The sequence below is a fragment of the Passer domesticus genome, chromosome 8 (assembly GCF_036417665.1).
Source record: "Passer domesticus isolate bPasDom1 chromosome 8, bPasDom1.hap1, whole genome shotgun sequence".
NCBI classification, from domain to species: Eukaryota; Metazoa; Chordata; class Aves; order Passeriformes; family Passeridae; genus Passer; species Passer domesticus.
In genome coordinates this window covers 302,163-321,651 of record NC_087481.1, presented here as the reverse complement: position 1 = coordinate 321,651, position 19,489 = coordinate 302,163, and the positions used below count along the sequence as shown (strand labels likewise).

Below are 19,489 nucleotides of genomic sequence, written 5' to 3'. Positions count from 1 at the left end.
TCCTCGAGTAGATATCCACTCCTACTCCCCTTCATCTGCCAGGTGTCCTTCTATTATCTGACAGTGAGAGGCATAAAAGAGAGTGGGAACCAAGGAGAGCATTGCTGTGCTGCCAGACCTCATGGAACCAAGGATCCACTGGGACACTGCAGGGCCTTGGGGGACCATGGCACCATTGTGACACTGCGGGACCCAAGGATCCAAGGGACTTTGTGACACCAAGGGGTTCCATGGAAGCAAAGGGACATTGTGATTCCGGGAGGCCTCATGGAATCATGGAGACCATAGGCACACTCTGGGGCCTCAAGGAACTGTGGTGACACCAAGCTGGGTGTGAGTGTGGATCTGCTGGAGGGTAGGAGGGCTCTTCACAGGGCCCTGGACAGGCTGGATCCAGGGGCCAAATCCAACAAGGTGAGGTTTAACAAGTCCCAGTGCCGGGTCCTGCACTTTGGCCACAACAACCCCTGCAGCGCTCCAGGCTGGGGACAGAGTGGCTGGAGAGCAGCCAGGCAGAAAGGGACCTGGGGTCACTGATGGACAGCAGGCTGGACATGAGGCAGCAGTGTGCCCAGGTGGGCAAGAAGGCCAATGGCTCCTGGCCTGGATCAGGAATACTGTGTCCAGTGGGAGCAGGGCAGTAATTCTTCTCCTGTGCTGGGCGCTGGTTGGGCAGCACCTCGAGTGCTGTGTCCAGTTCTGGGCCCCCCAATTTAGGAAGGACATGGAGCATGTCCAGAGAAGGGCAAGGAGGCTGATGAGGGGTCTGCAGCACAAGTCCTGTGAGAAGCAGGTGAGGGAACTCAGTTCGTTTATTATGGAGAAGAGGAGGCCCAGGGGAGACAAGGTGGTGTGTCAGGGCACAGGTTGGACTTGATGATGTCCAAGGTCTTTTCCAACCTTGCTGATTCTGGGATTCTCTGAAACCACCCTTGCAGCAGGTACAGGATGAGCCCTGGGCCTCCTCTTCAGAAGCTGCAGCAGCCCAGCTCCCTCAGCTTCTCCTGCCAGCCCCAAAGCCCATCCTGTCAGTCCTGCAGAGCCTCTGCAGCTCCTCCTCATTGCCCAGAACAGGGAGCCCCACAGGCAGACACAGCAGCCCAGATGTGCCCCCCTGGCCTGGGGTGCCTCTGGCAAGGGAGCAGCTTGAGGCACTGCAGGAGCCTGCAGACAATTCCTGCAGCACTTGGAGGATGATCCTGCTCCCCAAGGGACATTCCCATGGTGCCAAGTCAGGAACTACACTGGGGAGTGGGGCCAGAGAGGAAAGGGCAAATGGGGATGGGCAGTTTGCAGAGGAGGGAAGAGGGGTGGGCAAGAGGAAGAAATTTGTAAGAGGAAGAGTAAAGAAAGCAAAGTTGAAGCAAAGGAAATGCTCAGTGCAGTTTGGGGATGGCTGTCAGGCAGCCCTGGCTCTGAGCAACAGCGTCTGCAGCGGGACAGGAAACTCCCAGCTGATGGGAACAAACTTTCTGGCTGACTGCAGAGGCCAGGACAAAGCTGAGTGGTTTCCCTGGTGTCCTCCAGCCCTTGCTGGCCCCAGGGGCTGATGGCATTTGTGCTCCCTCAGGTTCATGTCCCCACAGCAGCAGCATGGGGGTGCTCCTGCCTGCTCTGTGCAATGCAAACAGGGGCTCCTGAGCCAGTGCTGCCGTGGCTGTGCCTGCAAGGATGCAGCACCTGTGTGAGCTGGGGGAGAGGCCAGGGCTGCAGAGGGGGGATGTTGTTGGCAGCTCCATGAGGATGCTCTGGGACGCTGCCCTGGGCTGTGCAGCGCACTGGGGATGGATCAGCCCCTGCTCTGCTGCTCCTTCCCGTCTCCCCCAGGGCCCCTGCAGAGCCCCAGCCATGCTGTTTGCCCCCAGCCTGCCCACGGCCAGCCTGGGGCTGCTCACCCTGGGGCTGCTCAGCCTGGGGCTTTTCTGTGCTGAGCATTGGCCTGGCCGTGTTCTTGAGAGAGCCTGGGCAAGGAGCCTGGAGCCCCCAGGGCCTGGCCTGAGGCGTCAGCGCTGCCCCAGCAGTGCCCATGGCCTGTCCCTGCTGCAGCCCCGGCACTGCCACCCCCAGGACTGTGCCCGGCCCCGAGAGCACTCAGGCCCTGCAGCAACACCAGGGCCACCAGGGCAGCGGGGCAGGGCCACGGCAGCAGCACTGGCAACACCAAGTGCTGCTGCTGCTGCTGGGCACAGCTGCTGGGCCAGCACTGATCTGCCCCAGCTCTGCACACAGACATTGCTGCTGCAGCTCCAGATGAGGCAACAAAAGGGCATCTCTGCAGAAAACTCTGCTGGGTGATCAATTAGTTTGTTTAAAGTCATTGAGAGAACAATTCCTTGTTGACACAATCTGGGGCTGCTCTAAATGAAGAGAGAAACAAAATGAGAAATGGCATGAAAAAGTACATTTCTTTGTGGTCAGTATTAATAAAATAATACAAAAGAACAAACCCACAACAAAACTAACAGGAATTATCAAAGATTATTTTTATTAGGAGTGGTTTGCAGAAATTCTCCAGCAGTTTCATGTTCCTGAAAGCATCCATTAATCAGTCTCCACACTGCAGCCTTCAGCTCCTGGTTCCTCAGGCTGTAGATGAGGGGGTTCAGGGCTGGAGGCACCACTGAGTACAGAACTGACAGGGCCAGATCCAGGGATGGGGAGGAGATGGAGGGGGGCTTCAGGTAGGCAAATATGCCAGTGCTGAGTAACACAGAGACCACAGCCAGGTGTGGGAGGCAGGTGGAAAAGGCTTTGTGCCGTCCCTGCTCAGAGGGGATCCTCAGCACAGCCCTGAAGATCTGCACATAGGAGAAAACAATGAACACAAAACAACACAGTGATAAACAGGCACTACCCGCGAGAAGCAACAGACTCCTGAGGTGCGGTTTGGAGCAAGAGAGCTTGAGGATGTGTGGGATTTCACAGAAGAATTGGCCCAGGACATTGCCATGACATAGGGGCAGGGAAAATGTATTGGCTGTGAGCAGCAGAGCATTGAGAAAGGCACTGGCCCAGGCAGCTGCTGCCATGTGGGCACAAGCTCTGCTGCCCAGGAGGGTCCCGTAGTGCAGGGGTTTGCAGATGGACACGTAGCGGTCGTAGCACATGATGGTCAGCATATAAAATTCTGATCCAATGAAAAAGAGAAAGAAAAAGACCTGTGTGGTACATCCTGTGTAGGAGATGGTCGTGGTGTGCCAGAGGGAATTGTGCATGGCTTTGGGGACAGTGGTGCAGATGGAGCCCAGGTGGCTGAGGGCCAGGTTGAGCAGGAAGAAGAACATGGGCTTGTGCAGGTGGTGGCCGCAGGCTACGGCGCTGATGATGAGGCCGTTGGCCAGGAGGGCAGGCAGGGAGATGCCCAGCAAGAGGCAGAAGTGCAGGAGCTGCAGCTGCCGCGTGTCTGCCAATGCCAGCAGGAGGAAGTGGCTGATGGAGCTGCTGTTGGACATTTGTGCTGTCTTGGCATGGGGATCTGTAAAAAAAGTAATCATGAAATAGTTAGGTTTTGGAGAGGGCTTTAAATATCCCAGTACAGCTTGGGGGACACTTTCCCCTCACTGCCTGAACAGGGCTCTGCTGCCTGGAGCTGTCCCTGCCAGCAGCTGCTTCCCTGTGCCCAGGGCTGGGCCCTGCCAGTGCTGCCAGAGCCCAGCCCAGCCCTGGGGGCTCAGCTCTGCCCTGCAGACCCTCCCAGCTCTGGCACTGCCCAGGGGCAGCTCTGGCTCTGCAGGCACTGATGGCAATGTCAGAGGAACCCTGAGGATGGTGGAAAAGCAACACTGATGTTGGCTGTGAGGTGCCCTGTGCTGATTCCTGTCACTGAATGTTTTAGTAAAATCTGGGGAAAAAAAAAATTATTTTTTCCCAAACTTAACTGAGAGATTAATATCTATGGGAAATTTCCTATCCAGACAACCCCGACCACTAGATTAAAAAAGTAGGATTTTTTGTTCTATGCAACCCCTTCCTTGCTGTGCTCCCTTTATCATCTAACTGGAAATGCTCTGGAGTTAAATCTTATGCTGGGAGCAGTCTTGAACCATGCCATATCATCACCATACATGGAGAACTATTCCAAGCCTTAGCAGCTGTCTCCTTCCACCCAGATCTTGTCCCCCAGTGCTGGGAGCAGCTCCCTGGGCTGGCTGGGAGCTGTCCCTGGCAGGCAGCAGAGTCCCTGCCCCAGCACAGCGCCCTGGGCTGCAGGAGCCTGCTCTGCAGGACAGCCCTGGGCACCCCTGGCTGCTCTGCACAAGAGAGAATCAGAGAATGTACTCACAGGGTCTGCAGACATTGGGATGTTCCAGCTTTAGGAGATGGCTCCAGGAGCTGCAGCTGCATTGTCCTGCAGCCAGAGGTTCCTGTGCCAAGGGCTGGCAGTGATTCTGCCCCAGGCACTTCTCAGCACCTTCCCAGCCCTGACTGATTGAAGCTCTCTGTGCCTCTGGGCTGTGCCCGGGCTGACTGCAGGCAGTGCCCCAGCCCTCCTGGGCTGGCAGAAGAGCTGCTCATCAAGAGAAATGTGCTTTTGAAGCTCTTCTTGCTTACCAGGAGCTGCCTCTGTGCCAGGAGCCCAGCCCAGCTCAGCAGCACAGACACAGCAGAAGGACTTTAATGACCCTCTGGGGCTTTGTGCTCAGGCCCTGAACATCAGTCCCTGAGAGGCAGCTGAAGAAACCTCTCCACAACTGCAGGTCACAATCCAACTCCAAAGTTTCTTGGACTTTTAATGGGTCCCAGTGAGGGACACAACTGAGAAAGTGTCCCCAAGCTCCAGGCAGAGCAGAGAACTGGAGGAAGTAATGACAGGTGGGGACAAAGAGAAGCCAAGTCTTGTCTCCTCCCAGCCCTTGGTGGCACAGCAGCAGGGTCTGTGCCAGCAAGGGCTGGGAGGAGACACCTTGTCCTGAGGCCCTGGGGCCTCCTGGCACAGCCCCAGCCTGGCTGGGCACTGTCAGCCCCTTGTCCTGCCCTCAGCATCCCCCCCTAGCCCACATCCCAGTGGCCTCAAGGATCTGCTGGAAGGAGTCCCTGGGGAGCCTTGCTCAGCAATGGCCCTGGGGGCTCCTGAATGCTCCCAGGGACTGCAGGTTTTTCAAAGGACTTTGGGTTTGGCTTTTGGCTTGGAGTCTCTGAGAGGTTTGTGCAATCATGGCCTCCAATTATCTGCTGTAATTAGTCCCTGGAGAGGCTTTGTCAGTAACAACACTCACTGAGGCTCATTAATGCTTCAAGGTACTTCAGTTATTTGTAGGTACTTGGTGTTTCCCTTTTGATACAGACTCTGTGAGAGATTTTTGCAATCATGGCCCCAATTATCTGCTTTAATGAGTCCCTTGAGAGCTCTGTACTGACACTACGTGAGGCTCATTAGTGGTTTGAAATGCTCAAGCTTTTTAAGGTACTTTGGATTTTCTGTTCCACATTGAGTCTCTGAGAAGCTTTTTGTGCCATCCTGGCCTCCAATTCTCTCCTCCATGGAGTCCATGAAGAGCTTGTGTTGGGGCTGGACCTCAGTGGGACCCATTCATGCTTTTAGACACTTTTGGTGTTTCCTCTGACTTTGACTCCTGGAAAGGTTTGTGCACTCTCCTCTCAGACCCTGAGGTTCCAGGGCTCATCTCCTAATTCATCATGGGGCTCATTATGATCAGGCAAGTTCTGACAAATCATGGCTCTGCCTTGCTTTCCCTTTGTTCTCATGTAGTTAATCGGGAATGTTTCTGTAGTGTTTTTTCTCTCCAATTTGAGATTTCTTGGCCAATGCATCAATTAGTGTGGTGGGTTCAGTGTTGGCTAATTACCAGTGCACTCACTAGAATATTCTTACTCATTTTGTGCTGTGAGAGAGGATTAGGAGAAAGGCAAAGTAGGCTCAAAATTTTAAAAGGGTATAAAGAAAAGTTTATTAATAGTAACTAAAAGAAAGTGTAATAAGAATCAGAACAAAAATTTCAGAACACTTTTCGTTCCCTACAACCTCTTCTTTCTTACTGACAATGTAAAGAGACAAAACCTAATATTTTCAGTTTACCTCCTCTAGAGTAGTCTTCCTTCAGTTCATGTAGGGAGAGGAGTCTCTCTTTCTTGCTATGAAGACTTCTCCATAAGAAAAGAATTCTCCTGTGGCTCTCAATTTCCATTAATAGCAGCCACCTGGAAAATCTGCAATCATTTTTTCATAGCTTTTCCCACAGTTGTGTTTATGGGCCATGTCAACTTATGGGGTATTAATTTAAAGATGAGCTGTTTAAGAGCAAATGTTCTCTTCATCTATTTCTGAAATCATCTTCATCTCTGAGAACAGTGGTTTTCTTCTTCTCCCTATGAGGGCACAGGGTCTCATCACTCTGCTCTGTCTGTTCAAACTTCATATGGGAACACAGCTACTTCAACCTTTGCTTACTTTACCATGGAGGTCTTTCCCGAACAAGTCATCTTCCCATCCTTTTCAATGTGTTATAGGGAAAAAGAGAGTCTGATGTATCAATTACATCCTTCTCCATAGCTTTTCAAGAGGATTTCAGTCCCAAGGTTATGGCATTTCCTCATCCCTCCCATCTGGGACTCAACTTCCCCTTCACTGACCTCGGTGTCTTCCTGTTGCTCCTCTGTGTGCCTGCACTTTGTCCTTTTCTCTCACTCGAGGGAGGATGGAAGCACTGAAAGAGTTAATATCTCTCCCGGGGCCTGCAGATGGTTCCGTACCCTGGCCGGGCTGGGTCCTTGCGGCCGGAGCTGTTTTACGATGGAGGTTTCTGCAGCAGCTGCGCTGGGGCTGTGTCAGGATGGGCCGCGCTGGGGCAGGGCCAGGATCTCAGCAGCCAGGCCAGAACACAGCAGCAGCACGGCCGGGGCCCATGGCTTCTCCTCCCCCTGCCCGGGCTTGCGGGTGAACCCCAAGGGTGGCAGAATCTTGGCCGAGCCGGCCCGGCCCGGGGCTGCTCCTGGGGCCCGGCAGATCCTGGCTGGGCCCGGGCTGGCGGCGGGGCAGGGCTCGGCAGCGCCCAGGTGTTGGCAACCGCAGCCATGGCCCGGCCCGGCCTCGGCCCTGCGGCCTCCCCTGCCCTGCCCGGCAGCCGACGGGGCCTGGGGGGCTCCCTGGGAAGGGGCCCGGCCCCACGGCAGGAGCCGCCCGGCCCGGCCCGGCTGAGACGGGGGCTGGGCCAGCCTTGTTACCTCTTTGCTGGCCAGAAGGGAAAGAGACCCTCCCAGGCTTTCTCGTCTTTAACATGTGTCTTCACAGAGTCATGTACAGTTTCCTTAGAGGTTTAACAGATTGTCAATTCTCAAAGCTAATTACTGACTGTTTTCGTGTCCGACACATTGGAAACTGCTAGCAGCTTCTCTTAGATCATCATTTCCATGATGCAAAACCACCACAACAGCACAGAGCACAGAGCTCCTTTGTCCATATGTAGTGCTCATGTGCCCAAGGTTTCAGAACCCCTTCCTGGGAGATTTCTGGGGTCTCTCCAAGGTGTTTTCAAATGAAAACATTCAGCTCAGAGTCTAAGAAAATCACTAGAGGGCAGGGCCACCCTGCCCTGTCTGTCCTGGTTACTTTTGTCTAGGGGCAATCTTTGGATATACAGAATTTGGGGGGCCAAATTCTAATGTTGGTCATGAAAATGGGTTCTTCTCCAAAGGAATGAAGGAACAGTGCCCCAGTGCTTCCCAGGCAGATGAGAGGTGACCACCATAGGCCAAGGCCAGCCAGAGCTAGCAGATTTTGTTCTGAGAGATGCCCATGCATAGAGGAAATATTTTAGGGAGAGTACCTATTTTGACAATGGGCACCTGATAAGAGGGATGGTTCTTTTCCATAGCAAGGAAAGCATGGAGCTCCAGCACATCAGGAGCTGATGAGAGGCAGCCCTTGACATTCCAACATCAGCCAGACCTGTCAGGTAGCCCTGGGAGGCCAAGCCAACCAGACCTGTTCCATGTTCCCTCGGTTCCATGGGGCCCCACGGTGTCCCAAAGGTCCCTTGGTTCCATGAGGCCCTGAGGTGTCATAATGTCCCCTTGGTGACATGAGGCCCTGAAAGGCCCTAATGGTCTCCATGGTTCCATCAGGGCCCACAGAGTCATAATGGTCTCTGGGCTCCATGAAGCCCTGCTGTGTCACCATGGCCCCTTGGTTCCATGGGCTCCAGTGGTGCCACAAGGATCCCCTTGGTTCCATGAGGTCCCCACAGTGTCCCAGGGATCTCCATGGGAAGGAAAGAACCAAGCCCCAGTGTTGCAGGGGCAGTCACCAGAGGCCAAGGCCAGCCAGACTTGATGGTACTGGCAGATTTTGCCTGGGAGTAGCACTTGGATATACAGAATTTTAGAGGTGGAATCCCAGTTTCAGACATGGGCACCCAGAGGATAAGGACTGTTCTTTTCAATAGGAAGGAAAGCACAGAACACCGGTGTTTGAGGGGCAGATGAAAGGTGGTCATCAGAGGCCTAGGCCAGCCAGACCTCTCTGTCCTGGTAGCTTTTGTCTGACAGCAACCCTTGGATATATGGAATTTGGGAGGAGGAATCCCAGTTTTGGCCATTTTTGCACAAATAAGAAGGATGGTTCTTTTCCATTGGAAGAAAAGCACCAAGCCCAAGGGTTTCAAAAGCAGGTGAGAGGCAGGTCCAAGAGGCCAAGGGCAGCCATACCTATCTGTCCTGGCAGCTTTCACTGGGAGCAATCCTTGGATTTACGGAGTTTTAGAGGTGGAATCCCAGTTTTGGCCATGTGCACCTGGTCAAAGTGGATGCTTTTTTCCTGTTGGAAAGAAAAGAGCCAAGTCCAAGTGTTCTGGATGAAGACAAGAGGTGGTGACCCTTAGGCCAAGCCAGCCAGACCTCTCTCTCCTGGCATTGTCTAGGGGCTATCTTTGGACATACGGAATTTTGGACATGGAATCACCATTTTGGACATGGGCTTCTGGACCGGAAGAAAAGTTCTTTTCATTAGGAAGGAAAGCACAAAGCCCCAGTGTTTCAGAGGCAGGTGAGTGCCAGCCCTCAGGAAGCCAAGGCCAGCCAGACTTGTCAGTCCTGGCAGCTTTTGTCTGGGAGCTATCCTTGGATACAGGGAATGCTGGAGGCAGATGCCCAGTTTTGGCCATGGGTGCCTGGTCGAGATGGATGGTTTTATCTCATAGGAAATAAAAGCACATGGTCCCAGTGTTTCAAAGGCAGATGAGAGGTGGGCCCCAGGTGGCCAAGGCAGCCAGATCTGTCTGTCCTGGCAGATTTCATCTAGAAACAATCTTTGCATGTAAGGAAATTTGGAGGAGAAATCCCAGTTTTCGCCATAGGTCCCTGGAGGGGAAAGAGAGTTCTCTCCCCTAGGAAGGAAAGCCCAGAGCCCCAGTGCTTCAGGGGCTGATGAGAAGCAGCCCTCGACATGCCAGGGTCAGCTGGACCTGTCAGGTGGTAGTGTCACTGTGGTCGCTGTCAGAGGCTGGATGAGATCGATGTCCCGAGACACCTCTGGATGCTCGGAATGCCCGTGTGGGGCCAGGGCCGGGTCAGGCCTTGGTTTGTAGTGGGACAGAGCCCTGTCCTCATTCCTGGCACTGATTGGCCAAGCTATCAATCAATCAATCAAACAAGAGGCAGCACTAACACAGCTCTGATTGGTTGAATTGTCAATCAATCAATCACATACTAACAGCTGGTGCTACCCTGACTCTGATTGGGCCATCAGCTGCCAGTCCCTCAGCAGGGGCGGGCCTATGAAGGCCCAGGGGGTTAAAAGCCGGAGCAGGAGGCCAGCCCATGGTCTGGATCCTGCCTTCTGCTGGGGTTCCTCCGTTAGTGGCTCTGGAACTCAAGCAGTTGGTACCCCATGTGTGTGTATTTCTATAGATCTCCTGTCTTTCTGTTGTTCTCTATTTCTTCTCTTTCTGATCCTACTTACCTGGAACATTTTTGGCTAACTTAACATCCTAAGGGTTAAAGGTTTTTAGGTAAATGGGCTAAGTTAATGCTATGATAAGAGTTTCATGTTGAAGTGGATGTTGTATTAAACCCTTTGCCAAAGTTCCTTGATTGTCTCTATTTTGCCAGTAAAATTTTATGTCATTTTTACCTCTTAGCTCAGTTTGTCAGAGCATGGTGCTGGAATCATCAAGGGAGTGGGTTCAATCCCTGTGTGGGCCATTCACTTCAGAGCTGGACTTGATGATCCTTGTGGGTCCCTTTCTACCAAGAATATTCTTTGCATCTGGCATGTTGAGAATATCTGGTTGGTGTTTCTTCTGTGCACCAAACTCAAGGAAAGGAACCCTTTGATTTTCCCCAGCATTTCAGTGTTCTGGGGTGTTCCAGCCCTGCAGGCTCACAGTGGCCTCTTGTTTCCATGAGGACCTGGAATGTCACACAGGTTTATGGCATTTGTCCTTGCTGCCCCTCACATCCCCCTGCCCCACAGAGAGCCCTGAGCCACCCGTGAGGGACAGGCCCTGCTGGCCCAGGCTGGGCTCAGGGCTTGGCCTTTCTGCTTCCCCCAGCCAGCCCAGGCCTTGCTCAGCATTGCAGTTCCCTGCCCAGAGCCTTGGGCTCCCTGCACTCCTGGCCTCAAGGCTCTGCTCTCAGCAGTCCCTGGGAGCCTTTGGCACTCCCTGCCCTCACTGGGGCCCAGCCATGCTCCAAGGCACTTGGAGTTTTGCTGCTGACTCCTTGAGCAGCTTCTTCATCCTTCTCTCAGTGCCTGAGGCTCCTGGACTCAGCCCCAAATCCAACATGGGGATTGTCAAAACACAGAAAGCTCTTGAGGGCTCTTTCTTCAGTGCTCTTCATGTGTCCATGGCTTGTGCAGCTGATTGGAGTCAGTGTAGAGTTCCTTTAAGGATGGAAGATTTCAAAGTGCACCTCATTAATTTTTTTTTTCTTTAATCAAGTATTTTTTTATGTTCCAGTTCAGAGAAGAGCTGATAGAAGCATTCCCCAGCAGATCTTGATGCTGAATGTCTCCTTGGGAGGTCTGGGCATGTAGAAGAATGAGCCCCTTGAGGGCTGACCCTGTTTGGACAAGCTGCTCCTCACCCCCAGCCTCACCATGTCTGCAATGCGTGGCTCCTCCCTCTGTGCAGAGCACCTCACAGTGGGATGATGTAATTTTTATCAGTCCTGCAGTTACACTCAATGGCCCATTAACAAAAGATATCTCCCTGGAGGGAGGATTGATTTGTTGAAGAGATAAAGAAAACTGCCCAATTAACAGAAAATAACTGCCCTACCTCTGACAGATGGCAAATACAATACACACATTATCTCTCAATCCAGAACAACAGGATTTCAAATTTTGGAATTTAACTTAACATTGCTCAAATCTGACAATAATGAAGCTTAACTTTGCTTAGTGTTATCAACCCGGAATTTGGATTAAATTAAACATTACAGAATAAAAAACTAATATCCTTAAAAGTTATACATATAACAAAATTTAACTTATTCTGATGCTATTCATGGAAAAAAGGCACTGAAAAGTTGAACAATCCGCAATTGAAATAACAGTGTGATGGATTTACTGGGGAGATTCAAAGGATGTAATAAGTGTGTCATGTTTTTACGTAATTTAGTTTTGAGATAAGCCCATGGTAGCCAAAATTTTATGCAAGCATAAATTTACTAAGACCTTTTAAAGTGCAGTTTTACTGAAAGAAACAGCAATGTGGAATTCAGCAAATTGCCCGGCAAACCAGCAGCTTCTTGAAATCGTATTTAGTGTAATTCCAGATGGTCAATTTACCAGCATTTCTGTTAAAAAACCTCCGGCAGGTGCCGTAGTGGGGGGGCTGGCAGAGCCACGCCGGGGGGTCAGGGGAACCGCGCCGGGAGCAGCCAAGCCACGCACCCCAAAGCGCCCACGGTTCCCCCTCCTGTCCCAGAGCCTGTGAATGTGCCTCCATGCCAGAGGGAAGGGGCAGGAGATCCACCCAGTACATTCCCAGGAGGACAGTATCAGCAGCAGTGGGGTTGTCCTGCAGCCAGGGGCCATGCTGGGCTGGGAGATGGAGCAGGAGAGAGGGGGAAAGGGGCACTGACTTCCTCCTCACCTGCCTGCGTGTCTCGGGCATCTTTCTCTTCCCTGCTGCTTTCTCCTCCATTGGGCCAAGGTTTGGGAATGGGAAATCCTGGTTTGAGGAAAAACAAGGGATGAGCACAGTGAGTCTGAAGGTCCTCTGCCCAAGTCCCTCTCTAGAAGTCACCTGGTAAAAACCTTCAAAAACCAAAAGTGAATAAAAAAAGCCACCAGGAGCATCTCATTTCCAGTCTCATCCCTCTGGGATTCTGGTGGTCCCCTCTCTCATGGCTGCCGAGGATCCCATAGCTCCTGGGGATCCCCCCTCTCCAGGGTCCTGCTTAGGGATGCTGGGGGGTTTGGGGGTCCCAGGGTCCCTCTCTCCAGCCTCCCCCCAATCCAGTCATTTGGGGCTCTCTCCTCTCCCCACCACTCTGTCCTGGTTTAGGGCAAATTTGGGAGAAATCCTCCAAAAGGGGTTTCCTCTAGAAAGCAAATTCAAGCAGCCTGTCCCCCAATCAGTTTGGGAAAAGATTTCCTTGGAGAAAAGTGGAAAAACTTGTTTATTTAACAGACAAAGCATTCATGAGCACAGCAAATGACGAATATTAAACAATAAAACCTCTTGCTGCTCCAAAAGAGATGACAAACTCAGAAAGTCCCTCTGTGGGCTGTAGCTCTGCTCACTCAGTCTCTTATCAGTCTCCTATCAGTTTCTCCAGCACTGGAAATGCCGTGGACAAGGCTCGGGCCAATGGGCCACAGGTGGAGCTGCCAGGGCTCTTCTGGATGTTGAGAGCAGGTTTAAACAGCTCTAAAGTAAAAGAAAAACCACAGTCCAGGGCACTTATCTGCCTCAGAGAGCTAAAAACTAACTAAAACCAAAGGAGAGCCCTGTCCTGCAATCTGTCTGTCCAGCAGCTGGAATATGGAGGAGTGCAGTTTCTAAAAAAACCTGCTCACTTCCTGCCTTCCTTCGCTCTCAGAAGCTGCCTTAAAGGTGCAGAACTCATTTCTGGGCTAAACAGATGAAAAGGGTATGAGCATGATCCCAGGTCCAGCCCTTCTGGGGGTTTGGGGGTGTCTCTGTCCCTCTGACCCCGATGATGTTTGGACAGGGTCACATCAGGGCTGAGAGGGACAGAGACCCCCGAGCATCCCCTGGGATGAGAGGGACAGAGACTGCCCTGAGCACCCCCGGCACAGGGTGAGGGGGAGGGAGACCCCCCAGGCATTCCCTGGAGTGAGAATGATGGAAACCACCTGGGGAATGGCCTGGGGTGACAGGGACAGGAACAGCCCCCACAAGCCCCTCCCAAGCATCGCCCAGGGTGAGAGGCAAGAACAGAGCCCCCTCGAGCATCCCCTGGGCACTGGACAAAATAAACTTGGCAGAAATCAAACTTAACTCTGCATAAACCACTTTGATGAATATTTGATTTTCCCACAAGTGGCATGTGATGAAAACACAAACCAATCCCAAGCATTAATAAACTGACAATAGAAGCAAGTGTGTGAAAATTCCAAGTTCCATCGGTTCCTGCACAGTTCCAGCTCAGCTGCTGGCAGGTTCCCATAAAAGAAAAGTGGAAATTTGGCCCAGTAGAGATTATTAAAAGCAAGAGAAAGCTTTGTGTAACTATCGCAAATGTGACAGGGATGAAGAGAATAATGATTCTCACATTTGGCAAAGCCCCTGAGCCTGTGAATTTGGCATTTATTCAGGAATGTAGCTCCTTTAGCTGGGCTTCCTGTGGCACTTTAGCAGCCTTGTGTTCCTCACCTTGGGGTGAATGAACCTTGTCAGTCACACTGGTAACATTCGTTCCCTTTTCTCCAGTGATTTGAACAAACTTTCCAAGGAATAACAAAATATTTTCTTTACACTGGCCACACACAACAGCCATTCTCTGCATCAGTTCTCCCACAAGTCGCTCAGAGGAATTTGCATCCAAGTTTCCAAGAGTTCCTCTGGAAAGAAAGAGCTCTCCTCCCACAGAGGAGGGAACCATGCTGCTGACAAAGGCACTTGGGGTCAGACAACACTGCCTAAACGCACTGTGCCAAAATATTATACACAATCTGATTAAGAAAATTGTTAGAGAGATGCCTCTGCCCCAATTAAGGTGATAACAAGACCAAATGCAAAGTGGATTTTATTGAACAGTAAATGTGAGGTAGAGAGAGATGGAATAAAAGAGAAAAAAGGGGGGAGGGCAAGAGAGTGACAGGGACAGAGACCTCCCCTGGGGTGGGGCAAGTGTGACATTGTCCCCTGTGTGTGAGGCCTTCTCAGGGAGAGGGTTTTACACCTGAGCCAGTTTGGGTAAGGGGGGTGGTGTTCACCTCCCCAGCAGGGATTACCCCACTGTTTCAGGTTCCAGTGTAAGATGTAACCAAATGCATGTTTTCCATCACCACCTTTAGAAACTGTTATAAACAGGCGGGGTAGTGTTCTTTATCTCTTCCATGACTCAGCCCTGATAACGCCCTCCAGGGGCTCTGTTCTGTGAATGGGCCATTGAGTGTCCCTGCAGGACTGGTAAAATGACATCATCCCATTGTGGGATGCTCCGCCCAGGAGGAGGAGCCAAGCATTCCTATCTGGATATAAGCTGAGACTTGCAACACCAGGAGCACCTTGCCTACTGGATTGCCAGAGGACAGGAGCTCCATAAGCACCACTGCACCTTGAGAGGAGGACCAGATCCTTCTCCAGGATGACTGCTTTGACAGAATCACGATCATCACTGCAACAGGACTGCAGCCACCATTTAATGGGACTGCTACCAGCACCCTGACCAACAGGGTGTCAGGTTATATCCTGACTCTTTCCATTTAAGGCAGTGTTTCTGTATCATTACAGAATTGATCTTAATTTTCTTATTCAATTGTAATTCTGGCTTAGACTCTCCCCCTGGTTTGCCCTCAAACCTGTACAAAACTCAATGCACTCATCTCTTGTTTTCCTCCCAAAACAGAATTTTACATCCCCAAACCACTGCCAGATGGAGGAGAAGGCTGCGAGGAAGAGGAAGATGTTCCGGGACCACCAGGTAGGTGAGGAGGAAGTCACAGCTCATTTCCCTCTCTTTCCTGCTCCATCTCCCTGCACAGCACAGCCCAAGGCTGCAGGACAACCCTGCTTCCAACGCCATCCTGCCAGGGATGCACGGGGAGGATCTCCTTCCCCTTCCCTCTGGCACGGAGGGAAATCCCATCCTCTCCTTGCCCTGCCTTCCCCAGACAAGGAGCTGAGGATGGAGACCAGCGACGACAAATCTCCACAGCAGAACCTTGTGGAAGAGGCAGATTTGAGTGGCTCCATGGCACAGGAATCCAATGGGGAAGAAAATTCCCTGAGATACTGCAGGAGAAGGGGCTCCAAATCCAGCCCAGGTGAGGAGGAAAGACCTACCCTGTGCCAGGAAGGTGGACAGAGCTTCAGCCAGGGATCGGAGCTGGTGGCCCATGAGCAGCTTCATGATGGGGAGAAGCCCTACAAGTGCTTGGAGTGTGGGAAGAGCTTCAGGTGGAGCAGCCACCTGATCAGACACCAGATGATCCACACCAGGGAATGGGCCTACGAGTGTGGGGAATGTGGGAAGGGCTTCAGCTACAGATCCACCCTTGTGACCCACCAACGCATCCACACCAGGGAGAGGCTCTATGAATGTCCTGAGTGTCAGAAGAGGTTTCAGACCTGCTACAATCTCCTCAGGCACCAAAGGATTCACACCGATGAGAGGCCCTTCCTCTGAGCCGACTGCGGGAAGGGCTTCAAGCAGAATTCCCACCTCGTCACCCACCGGCGCATCCACACTGGGGAGAGGCCCTACGAGTGCCGCACCTGTCAGAAGAGTTTTCAGACCAGCTCACATCTCTGCCTGCATGAGCAGATTCACACAGAGGAGAGGCCCTTCCGCTGCCATGACTGTGGGAAGGGCTTCAAGCAAAACTCCACCCTCATCACCCACTGACGCATCCACACTGGGGAGAGGCCCTACGAGTGTCCCAAGTGTGGGAAGAGCTTCACCCACAGTTCTAATTTAACCAGACACCAACAGAGGCACCAGTAAGGGAAGCCCTGCAAATGCCCCAACTGCAGGAAGAGCTTCATGCACTGCTGCAGCGTCATCCCCCTTTGGATGACCCATGCTGGTCAGAGTCCTGGTGATCCATGTTCCCAGTGATCCATACTGGGAAGACACCTGTCCCTTCTCCTGCCCCTGCCAATGGCATGATGTGGGATTGATGAACATGAGGGTTTGGCCATGGCTGTGTCGTTACATTCACTCCCACCTCAGGTCATTGCCATGGGCAAGAAAGGGAATCTCTCTATCTTCCTATGAGGAGAAGAGTGTCCTTTCTTGGCAGGACGAAATTGTGTCTGGGAAGAGACAGTCAGCTGAGTTGTAGTTTTCCATTTTTCTTATCCCTTTTGTTATCAATATTGTTGCTGTTCCTGTTTGTTCCTGATCTTGTTGCTGTACCCAATAAATTGTTCCTATCCTAGCCCAGGATCTTTGCCTTTTGTGCTTTCCATGGGAGGCAGGAGGCTACCAATCGGCAGCATGGTTTTAGCGGGACCAGGAAATTGGGGAATCCCATTCCTGAACCCCACCCTGTGGAAACCAAGCATCCCAGCTGGTCCCAGCCCTGGTTGCCATGCTAAGGATCAGATTTGTCACAGGCCCTCAGAGGGGTTCCATGGAGGCTTTCCAAGAGTCTCTAGGCTGTTCAAGAGCTGGAATGTCACAGGCAGAGACAGGGGCTCCATGGACACCTCCCAGGGGTTTCTGGGGATGGTAAAGAGCCCTGTGCTCAGAGGCAGTCACAGCATTCCATGGTGACATCCCAGGGGACCTTGGGCTGCAAAGGCACCGATCTGTCACAGGCACTCATGGGGGCTCCATGGTGACATCCCAGGAGTCCCCAGGCTGCCAAAGAGCCGGGATGTCCCAGACACTGACAGGGGTTCCTGTCATGGGCAAAGTGGGAGCTTCAGGCAAAAACTTTATTGCTTTATTGGAGAAACTCCTGCTGAGTCATGAGGTGGAGAAATGGCACCCAACACCCACCATGGATCCTCAAACCCCTGCAGGACCCCTAGACTTCTAAAATTCCTTCTGAAAGAGGAGACTGGGAGCGGCTGGATCGAATCCCAGGCCCAGACTTTGTCAAAGGTGTAAAAGATTGGACAGGTAGTATTGAACCTTAATTCAATTTGTCCCACAGGATTAACAATGGAATTCCAGATATATTTATATAAATACAGCTCTGATTGATTCTGATCATGATTAGATAACATGCCTTATTTACACCACAGAGTAAATTTTTAAAAAAACAGTTATTTACTCCACAATACGGGAACTATAACAATTATTTGAATATAGTGCTCCAGGAAGCAATTTTGAAGTCAACAGGGCCTTGCTGGAGTTGTTGGAGCCCATTGCAGGCAGAGCCTCCTGCTCCAGCAGGAACTGCCTTTCCTGTGCCATCAGCAGGGCAGGTCCCGCTGCAGGAAAAGCCCCAGGCCAGCCCCAGCACAGGGAAGGGCTCGGGCACAAGGGCAGAGTGCCGTGCTGGGAGCTGTGCCAGGCAGAGCCTGAGGCACCAAAGGCTCCTTGGCAGCAGCAGCTGCTTGCAGGGCATGGCCAGAAGCCTCCCTTGGCAGCCCGGCCTGGTGGCCAGCACTGCAGAGCTGCTGACTCAGGGCTCATTTCTGCCTGGACTCTGAAAAGCCACTTCTGCTCCAGGAGCCTGCCTGGGAAGCCATTGGCCCCAGCACCTTGGGGACAAGATATGAATGACAAAAATCTTCATGCCAGCAGAGACAAGGCAGGGGCAGAGGAAAAGGGAGAGGCAGGCCCAGGGCACAGGGCTGCCATGGTGATGGCTGTGAGGTCACTGCCCCTGCAGCAGCCTGGCTGCCCTCAGCAGACATTCTGGCCAGAAGCGTTGTGAGGGCACCCAGAACATCAGAGAACCCACACAACAGGAATTCTGTCCTTGGGGATGAGATTGTTTCACTGGGTCAGGTTGTACAAAGCTCCTGCTCTTGGACAATTCCTGTGATTCCTGTGATGGGGAATCCAGTTCTCTGGAAAAACAGTTGCAGTTTTGTGCCACTGTCATCATTGTAAAATATTTCTCCTTCTAACAAATGTAAATCCACCCTCATTCAGTTGAGAGTTATTGACTCTTGTTCTATTACTGCAAGATATGGAACAAAATAATGTTGACCAGTATTTTTCCATTTTCACAGACCTTGGAAAGTAACCAAAAATCTCCCAAGATGGGGTTTGGACGCCTCACCGCATAACCAGCAGGTAGAAGGGGGTGGCTCTTGGCTCAGTGGTGTGGGGAATGAGGACAGAACAGTAGCAGCCTGAGAGGGTTTGAAGGGTGGTTTCAGAGAGGCTGGAGTTTTTCTTCATTGTATAAAACACCCAGAGAAAGAAATAATGGCACCAAGGGTGTGGAGTTCCCCCACCCCAGGAAGCAGGCATTCTACCCAGACAGACAGCATCGGGTGAGGGGCGTGATTTAAAGAGGATTCTGCCCCTCCACCCTGTGGGGCACGCCCCTGCAAGCCCAGGAAAAGACACTCCACCCCATCTGGTCAAATAAGGAGTGGCCACAGAACATTTTTCCTTTTCTGTACTCTCACTGGTTCAAATTCTACTGCAAAGTCCCTGCCATAGATTTTTCCACTGGTTGTCCTCCTCGATTCACTCCTTTGCAGTCCTTGGCTCCTTCTGGTATTGGACCCTGACCCTAAACTCCACCCCTACCCTGTCATATAAAACCCATGACAAGCCACCACCCCCTCTCCCGATTTGTTTCTTGTTTTGGTCCCTGGCACAAAAAAGGATCCTGGGCTTTGCTAAACCAAGACCCATCCTGTTGCCTTCCTTTCCCTGTTGGTCATCGATGCCTGCCTGAGGTCTGAGACTCTGGGGGCTGGGGGAGTTGTTTTGCTGCTTACTGCAGTGGAACACAGCACAAGGGCAGCTGGGGAGGCCCAGACTGGACATGAAAAGAAAAGAATTTCCTCCCCCGGGGCAGGGCTGTGGTGCAGAAGGAGCCTGGAGCAGCCCAAGGCTTTGTGTGGGCAGGCAGAGGCAGGCAGGAGGCAGAGCTGTCAGCAAAGGAAGGGGCCAGCCAGGTGGGGCAGCCGGGGGATGACGACAGCTTGCAGGGACAGAGACGCAGGGCAGGGACACCGTAGGACAGCCTGGGCTGCACAGGACACAGGGATGGGCAGCAGCTGCAAGGCCCTGACAGAGCCAACTTGGGCAGCGCTTTGGCCATGGCTGCTGGCCCTGGGCCTGAGCCAGGAGCAGGAGATAAGTGACCCTTGCAGGCCTGGGGCCTCATTGCCTCCTTGTCCCTGCTCAGCAGCCTGGCACGGGCTGCCCCATGGTGCTGCCCTTGGCATTGCACATCCCCACATGCCAGTGC

General features: G+C 52.3%; 1 protein-coding gene across 6 annotated transcripts; it reads left to right on the top strand.

The window, feature by feature from the left end:
• Positions 1-7,155: 7,155 nt before the first annotated feature.
• LOC135306052 (zinc finger protein with KRAB and SCAN domains 1-like) lies at positions 7,156-16,452 on the top strand. 6 transcript variants are annotated; one of them, XM_064429610.1, is made up of 6 exons: positions 7,164-8,292; positions 8,403-8,627; positions 8,877-9,001; positions 10,917-10,985; positions 15,004-15,078; positions 15,269-16,452. In XM_064429610.1, the coding sequence occupies exons 2-6, from the start codon at positions 8,575-8,577 to the stop codon at positions 15,781-15,783; spliced, it is 837 nt and encodes a 278-aa protein (XP_064285680.1). In that variant the 5' UTR covers positions 7,164-8,292; positions 8,403-8,574; the 3' UTR covers positions 15,784-16,452. The 6 variants fall into 6 exon arrangements, 5 of the variants coding, with proteins under 5 accessions (XP_064285681.1, XP_064285683.1, XP_064285680.1 ...); XM_064429613.1 differs by lacking the exon at positions 8,403-8,627 and having other exon boundaries at positions 7,158-8,292; XM_064429609.1 differs by having other exon boundaries at positions 7,175-8,627.
• Positions 16,453-19,489: the final 3,037 nt, after the last annotated feature.